The 9,195-nt window shown below is 28.1% G+C and overlaps 1 protein-coding gene across 6 annotated transcripts in view; it reads left to right on the top strand.

Moving 5' to 3' along the window:
* Pde9 (phosphodiesterase 9) overlaps positions 1–9,195 on the top strand; it is a 681,542-nt gene that overhangs the window by 387,352 nt on the left and 284,995 nt on the right. For all 6 annotated transcript variants that reach the window (XR_010843511.1, XM_067047644.1, XM_067047645.1 and 3 more), the window contains one exon: positions 5,578–5,685. Coding sequence is in view for 5 of the 6 variants with exons in the window: in XM_067047644.1 (XP_066903745.1) it covers positions 5,607–5,685 (79 nt within the window). In the remaining variant the exon portion in view is untranslated. The remainder of the gene's footprint in view (positions 1–5,577; positions 5,686–9,195) is intronic.

The raw sequence follows: 9,195 nt of genomic DNA, 5'->3' as shown, positions 1-9,195 counted from the left end.
AAAACGTCGGCATAAAATAAATAAATATTGTTTTGTTTATTTATGTTGTTCTTTGCTGACCGCACCCCCCGACAAACTTCTTCAAGCATTAATCTACGGTCAACTATCTACATCTCACGTATTTTTATTATTTCATGGATCTGATAATTAAAAAAAATCTCTTGAATCACCAGATGAAGCCATCCCTAATTATACTTATGGTAAACTTTATGCTCTAAAAATATTTTTGTTCTCTTGAAAAAGCTATTAAATAAATTCGAAAAATTCGTACACAAGAATTAGATAAGAAAATACTTATCTATTATGTGTAATGAAAAAAACAAAACAATTCTAATATTATTTCCTTCGGATTTTTCAAAAGAAACAGCTGTATCTTAAATTCTAGAGAGGATTAAACAAATTATTGATATAAACAGATTTTCCGGACGCCACTTTTTTCAATACATCTGCGTTTGCTAATTAAAACTAACATATTATTCATAGTTTTTATACTATTTTATTCCTTAAAATAGTTTCTTAATGTAACGTAATAGAGTAAAGAATTGATTACAAAAATTTAGTTTTTTAATCAATTTTTCTTTACTAATACGTTTGCTAATATTTTTTGGCATCCTTACTGTCCTCCTTTGCATGAGATGATCAAATAAGAGTTTTTAAGTTGATTGATTCTAATTTCGAAAAATAGGCGATTTTACTAGAGATGTTACTTTAAATTCCTGCGTACCAACTTTGTGTGAGAAACAAACTAAAAATTTCTTTGTAGAGGTCGTGAAGTAAACGTGTGCGTATTTTATCTTAAACACCTGAAAAATATTCGCACCAATATGCTGCATATCGATGAGATTAATGAAATTGATTTTTACGTTTTAAATATATATTTTTAAGATAAAGTTTTTCGTTGAGCTATAGAGTATGTGACTTCAGTCTCTTTTTCTACCAACTGCTTAGCCTTATATATTTTATTTGTGCATTAAAAATTGAAAAAGGGAGTTTGCTTGAAAGAATATTTCTAAACACTCCTTTCTACTTAGTGGCTTTGGATACTTTTTCTAAAACTGATAGTTGAGGTGGTTTTGAAAAATTGAAAATGAGTTCCTACCTTCGCAATAAGAATATAGAACCGTGAGAAGAGAAGTCTTTTTTAGTCTCTAATCCTTTTCTATCACAACCCTAATAATCCACTACAATATGGGGCGAAAGTTTAGTTAACATTAAATAGTTTTTTCTACTGTTTTTACCTTTATTGACCTCACAAACTATCTTCCCGTAATCAACTTCATACGGTCAACTTTTCAATCATAGGCAATATTTTAGGTTTTTAATCAGAGTAAATGAGTTTTTTTATGCACATTTTAATAAATTTCAAGAGTCGTAAGCAATTTAATTTGATTCAAAGAAGGTTAGGTGAGCTTTCCATGTATTAATATTGTAAATTAACAAATACAATTAATTATGCAGGATTATGGTGTGTATAAAATATTTTAAATTTGTAATGCACGATGTTGCGAACATTTTGGGTTTTCTACTGCACAAAAATCCGGTCTTTGGTGATGAGAAGGAAGGATATTAAACGGTTTTCTGCGCTTCAGAATAATTATTTTTTTTAATGAACAAAATAAGACATTTCAATTATACTGCTTAATCTTACCTTTCTCCTCTCCTAAAATATGTAGAATTCATCACAAGTCTACCTTCAAACGTAGTTCTGATGATTATTCAGTTTTTCAAAATAGCAAAGTTGCCATAGTTAGATCCTAGTATCATATATCCATGCAAATATTCTTTAGGTAAAATGCTTCTTTTTCGTTAATGTTAGAGGTAGTTTTTCGTTTTGACGTAAAAATGAGTGTATGTCATTACAATCCACGAAAAGTCTAGAGTTCAGTAACGACCTTTTAAGAAACAACTGTTTCTTGAGCTACGGTTGTACAAGTATGTAATCTTCCCAAGAACACATATATCAGCTTGGTTCTCCTTTTTTCTCCCAATCCACTGAAGAAACATCATCTCTCCTTCCGGTACGCTTCTTTTCCAGTCTGAAGATTCATTTTTTTCCTTACGGAAACCAAAGAGCTCTTCTAGCTTAAGGCGTACCACAAATATTTTATCGATAATGGTTTAGATTGATAGAAAAATAATAGTTTGTTAGAAATCTTTGGAATGGATAGACGTTGACTTGAACCTAACATTTTTATAAAATCAATTTTGTGTACGTGTAAGGCAAGTGGAACTTTTAAAATGTTTTTCAATAAATCACCATATTTTCTAATATACATAAAATGTGTAATTAACTCCTTAATTGGTCATTACTTGCTAATATTAAAACATATTATTGTCAATTATTAAATAAAAAACTTTTTGTAATATCAACTATTAAACATTTTTCAAGGAGAATAATTACCTTCCTGAAGGTTATCTTTCATTATGATAACAATAAAATAGACTATAACAATACTCTCCTACCTCTATTACCTCAAAGATGAACAATCTAACTAAAATTAACAATTTTTTTAAAAACAATTTTTATACAATAATAAACAACAAAAATTAAAATAAATCTAAATTTTATAAAAATACTCATAAATAAAATGTTAATTTATTGATAATGTCTATATAATCTGTGCTTAAAGTTTTTGTATCTGTTTTATAATTAATTGCTTTGTCAATGTTTTTAGTAATATCTACTGATTCTATTATTTTTCTATTCTTATCCTTAACTATATCTAATATTTCTGGATTATTGAAATCACATTGATGTTTATATTTAATACTATGTCGTGCCAGTGCTGTAATATTGATGTTTTTTTTATATTTTTACAATTAATCTTATGTTGATCAATTCTTGTTTTTAATTTTTTAGATGTTTCCCCAATGTATAAACCTTCACAATTCTGGAAATGAACTTTATAAAAAACATTTATTTTATCCCTGTAGTCAATTTTATCTTTCATATTATCCAGAAAACTTCCCAATTTATTATTATTATATAATTCCAACTTCAAATTATTATGTTCATATTCTATAAATTTCATTTTGATTTTATCCGTTAAACCTGGAATATAGTTTAATTTAAAGTAATGATAATTATTAATCCTAACTATTTCTTTTTCCATTACATTCTGTAAGTTATCTTTTTTTTTTATTATTTTGAATATTTTTATTTTTATAAAAATCCGTGATTATGCTTTGATTAGGTTTTTTTTTTAAATTACTCACATTTTTGCTTTTATTTATCTTGTTATTTTCTATCATATTATTCTCAGTATTTTTCTCTATATAACTAACATTATTATTTGCTATGGGATTGTTAATACATACATTATATATAAAATATTTGAATAGGTAAATATATTATGAATAGTTTAATGAATAATGTGATATAGTAGTAGTGTTGTAAGCACGTGTTAAAAGTTTTGTTGAATTTGGTGTTCTAGCAACCTGAAGATGGGGGATAACCTCGAAACGTCGTTACTGTATATGAAATAAATTGTTATATTTAAACAAGGAAGATTGTGTCATTCACTAATTTCATATTAGTTCTAGAAACTCTTCCAGTAGCAGATCACTAATTTAACCATATTTTCTTTATCTAAGTTAGTGAATTGTAATAGAGCCCTTTTCTTAACAGAAATTACTAACAATCTTTCACATTTTAGATTCTAGATAATGTAATAAAAGGCAAAATAATAGCCTTTTATTACATTATAAAATGAAATTAATTAATTAAGTAGGCTTACCCATTTATAAAATTGTCTGAAAGTAAAGAAATTTAAGTGTAATTAAGTTTTGAAATGATGAATTTAATCTTCATTATGAGCAGTAGGCCAACAGGTGGGTGTCAGAGATCAATGCCTTCCATTGTCAGCCTCCCTCATTCACTTAATTAACTATTCACAGAATATCGCGGGGTTAATCTACATTAACAGCATCTATCCAATAGACCTGGGGGTATCCTAGCCATTTTCGGATCTTACTCATGTTTAAAAGTTTCCACCTTTACCTCATGGCGAATAAGAATGCATAACCTGAAACATAGAACCAAGCAATTAAAATATAATTTCTGTATATAAGACGATTGTAAATGTTGTATCATTGGAAAAGTGAGGTTATTTATTTAAGTTCCATTTAGGCAGTGAATGAAATAGTGGTGTAAGTCAATACAACGTAGTTTTGATAAATAAGTAGAAAAATATCCAATTTAACATTTACTATGCATTTTGTAAAACCAAATGCCTTATTATAATTATATTCAACTCTTTGTGAAGTATAATTAAACATTAAAAAATTTCTGTCGTCAATTGTTTTTTTTTTGTTTTTTTTTAATAATTTATTTATTAATATTTACAACAGTATACATATATACACATCAGTTAAATTTGCTGTAAGTGATATTATGACATGATAAAGACATGTGGAGAATCTAGCCATTGATAGAACTCCAAAAACATTTCTAAAGGAGAAGATCTTGAGGCCATCTTCTTTTCAGACGTCTAGGAGGATTATTAGGTAGTGAAGGAGAAGCCAGGTTAGAAACGAGTTGGTTGGAAAGTTTATTATGGAAGGATTGGTATCTGGTTCTGGCCAAATCGGCAACATAGGGGACATTGAGGTCCTGATGGATGATTTGATTTGTAACAATGTAAGGAGCATTAAGGATTTTACGACGGATTTTGGACTGTAAGGATTGGATTCGAGAGGAATTAGATGGTTTAGTGGAGCCACATAGCTCAACTCCGTATGTCTAAATAGGTCTTATAATAGTCATGTAGATCAGTCTTTTGTAATGGATTGGAAGTTTGGACCGTTTGTCTAGTAAATGTTGTAATAGTCGGAATCGACGAGCAGTTTCCTGTCTTTTCAGTCTTGTATGAGGATTCCATGTCAATTGTTTGTCTAGATTTAGTCCTAAGTAACGGGTCTGTTCAACAGGAATGAGTGAGGTATTATTAAAAGATACTGTAGGGCAAGACGAAGAATTGTTATTAAGTTATTTTTCATGTCATTTTTTATTTATTGGAACTGATAATTTTTTTATTCAAATGAAACAAAAATTATCCTTATAAAATCATTATAAGATTCAAAGTTCAAAGTAAGCCTAACAGACTATAAATATTTAAACATATGTCCCCTGTACCATCGACGCTACGATAGATAAAGTCCTTTGAATAAATTAAAAACAAATTACAAGTGAACTGGATGAAAATAATAAAAATCGACAAGATGTCAAAGAAAATATTATATTTAAATAACTTCAATTCTGATAATCTAACAAATTAAAAAGGATATGAATAAATCAAATAGGGTTTCGTTTACGGAGGTCTTATGATTTTTTTTTTTGAGCTATTTAATTTGGAAGCTGATTTTAGGAAAATATTATAGAATATTTTTCAACAAAAAAAAATGTTTTGAACGTCATTTCGTTATATACTACTATCTAGTAAACCTATAGAAGTGTTTCTACCAATTTTTTATACTTCCCAATGAGCTTTCTCAGAACTTGACAATACCTTACCATTTTATTGTATTAAATTAAATTAACCTCCTCCATTTTGTGATATTAATTACTTATTTTTATAGATCTGAGAGGGATGCAATGAAGCCCCGCTATGGACACTCTCTACCTGGTGACGGAGGACGGAAAGGAAGTAGATATAAAGATCCCAGCCGACTCCGAAACTCTATACCGTAAGTATAAATTTTTATACCATTATATTTCAGTTATTATTTATAAATGGTTAACCATTCAATTGCGCTTTTTAAATCAAATTAATGTTAATATTTACATTAACATGCTTAGTAACACGAAAACCGTTAAGGAAATGGGACTGAACATTTTCATCCGTACAAAGCTTTACATTAAAAAAAAAAATATTGTATCTGATTTTAATTAGAACATATGTGGGATGTAGTTTAACTTCTAAAGGTGTTGTTAATTTTTGGCATTTTTCTCTTGGTTCTTCTTTCATTCTCACTCTTGGTTCTTCTCCTGCGCATCTAACCTCTAGAATTTTCAATTAAATTGGATATATATATATATTAAACAGATTTTGATAGTATGTAAAATTATAAAACGCATTGATATCAGTATTGATAACTATTTGATACGACGCGTCTTTAAGATTTGCCTTACCAAAACTACTAATAATTTTTAAACGGTTTTAAACCATTGAAATGAAATTTGTATGGAGAATCACCTAAAAAAAAATGTTTCACGATTCAATTTCCCAAGCTGTCGTCGCTATTTGAGTTCCCTCGAACATTCCAGGTAATTCAAATGACTGGCATGATGATGATGCTTCTATAATATAAACCAATGTCTCAAATTTAATAATAAATTCTTTTGGCTTATATATTGTGAATAAAACTATGATAACTCGTAAGTAACATCCAAAATCTATGTATGTTTTTAAAATTTATAATCAAAGTCCCATTCTAGAGATATCATTAAAGAATTATTGACGTCAGAAAAAATTATATAAGTATGCTGCAATACTATTGTTGTATGGACATGTTTCTTGAATGATGAGTTGATATTCTTAATATAAATAGTTAGTTGTACTCCATATAACTGAGTTCCAAAGGGCTTGTTTCTTAAACTGGATTATATTTTTTATTTTTAGGAATCTATTAGAACCCTTTATCTACTTATTTATTATTTTAACATTTGAACAACGTTTCGGGCTCCTCTCTTAGCATCAAGTAATTATTATTAATTTGTGGACATGTCATTGTGTCATTTTGAATTAAAAATCTATTAATTTAAATTTAATAGAGAATTCCGTCAATTGACTTAGTAGATAAAGACTGCATCTTCCTAACGCACCGACACATCTCAAGCCTTATAAAATCCCCATAATTCTTCTGTTCTCTATGTTCTGCATTTCAAAATCTCACTTTCCTGTCATGCTCACCCCCTTCTTTTCTCTTAGAATCTTTTTTTAGCCATGATGAAGCCCTGCAACGTGGGGCGATACGTTGGATCATAAAAATAGTTTCACGACTATTTGAGTTTTTATTTAACCGCGCCCGTGCCATTTTAAATTAAAAATCATTTTTATATATTCCCGAATGAACATGCTATTTTACACTATTAAGTGATATTTTTTTTTTTTTACAAACTTATTTTTTACTTTCCATTATTGCTGTTTTCTAACAATATTTTCCTATTTTAATTGCACATCCCTCCTTCTGTCCAATTACAATGAAATTTGGATAAGTAAGTGGACAGGAGGCAAATGCAATTGAAAAACAAACATTCTTTGAAAACAACAATAATGAACAATTAAAAAATAGGCTTGTTAATAAAAAAAAAATAATAGGACTGATATTTCATTTAAAATGACACATGTCCACAAATTAATAATATATACTTGAAAATGAGCAGAGGAGCCCGAAATGTTCTAATGTTATAAGAAAAGTTGTGGATGAAGGGTATGAATAGATTCCTGAAAATGGATTGATTTATTAAAAAAATTGAATAATCTTGAATAGTATTATCGAATTTTTTAGGATTACGATTATATATAATTTTAATTTTAATTATTAATTTGGTGGTATTTTTAATACTATTATCTATTATTCGTATTTTAATTATGAAATTACAGATTTTTCCATTAATTTATGGCTTACCTAGTAGTCGTTTTTGTATCATGTTAATTATTTTTCTTATGAGTTAAGTTTCTTAACTCATTGCCGTGCTTCTTACTTTTTATATAAACTTTTTGATTCCTAAAGCTAGCTTTAATGGTTCTTCTCATCTCGCATATTATCTCGCCATTGCTGTACAATAGTGTTGCCTAGAATAATATATTTATTTTTGATTTATTTCATTAAAATTTTATAGAAACCTATGATAGTTAGTGCAGTTAAATTTTCAAAAACCTCCTTACAAGTATAGAGTGATATTACAATATTTATTTCTCTTTTGGTATCTGTTAGATTTTGTACAACCGATGAATTCTTTTTGTAACCAACACTATGTTACAAAATTTATTCATACTTTTGACCGTTAGTAGTTTGTATCCTGAAAATAATTTTGACTAAAATAAGACCTCTTAAAGAATCAGATATAAAAAAAATATGTGAAAATAGAATTAATTAAAGGTTTTGGAGTAAGTCCTATGTGATACCTTCTGGTTAATTGATTTTTTTCCAATCATTTGACCAGCAACTTTTGTTCGAAGGTATCAACTGTTATACATTCTGCTCTTGTAAACTTTCAATGCTTTACCAGTCTGTAGAGAAAGTTTTTAAGATGGGTATTTGTAAGCAAGTCTTAAATATTTATTTTTATTTTGAATTCCAACAGAATTTGATATTTCAGAAAAAAAATCAGATGTTTCCTAACTACATTGTTGATATCGAACATTTATCCTACAATGAAATATCCTGGAACTTGGTTCAAACAAAATCATTATTTTTTTTATACTATTACTTTTTAGCTTACAATAATATATTGAGTCAACAAGGTATCAATATATTTTATATCTGGAATCTCAAAGAAATACTATTTGTATTCTCCACTTTCGGTACTGACCATCTATGGCACAAAATGTTCCAACGACCAACTAGCCTCCAAGTTCAAAGGCCGTCGGTGTCAACAAAGACTTCATCAATGACTGGGAGCTTTTCCATGGCAAACAGAAATCTAATAAATGTCAGCTTTGTCATCGAAAAAGGTCTTTGGCTAGCCGTACTTATTACGACGGAATCAAGTCTTTGACAGTCCAAGGGAGTAAAAAAAAATTAGCAATAACTATTTATTTGCTGGTTTTTATCTACGTTGCAGGTCTTCATCAGAGCTGCAATAAAAATATACAAAAAAGGTAGATTTAATGTAAGGGTAAAAGAGTGATATAAACAATATAAAATATAAATGTAGAGTCGGTAATACATAATCAACCAAAAAAAATCAATAAGAGGATAAAGATAAATAAAAAACAGTTTATCTGTTCACTATATTTACTGAACTAATAAAGTGAAAAATATATCAAAATTCATATAATGGAAGAAATCTGTTGATTGAATTTAGTGGGGAGACATAATAACTTTTATAAAATAGTAAGCATAACAGGTAAATTATTAATTTTTTTAATTGTTATTTATTATTAATTTAATTTTGTGATTTTATATATACCACCTACTTTACTTTACTACTATTAATATTTACTACTTACTATTAATATTTTACCCTCA

The sequence above is a fragment of the Halyomorpha halys genome, unplaced genomic scaffold (genome assembly GCF_000696795.3).
Source record: "Halyomorpha halys isolate HHAL.00 unplaced genomic scaffold, Hhal_1.1 Scaffold46.1, whole genome shotgun sequence".
Classification (NCBI taxonomy): domain Eukaryota; kingdom Metazoa; phylum Arthropoda; class Insecta; order Hemiptera; family Pentatomidae; genus Halyomorpha; species Halyomorpha halys.
Note: the sequence above shows the minus strand (reverse complement) of the source record. Positions and strands in the feature narration are given on the sequence as shown.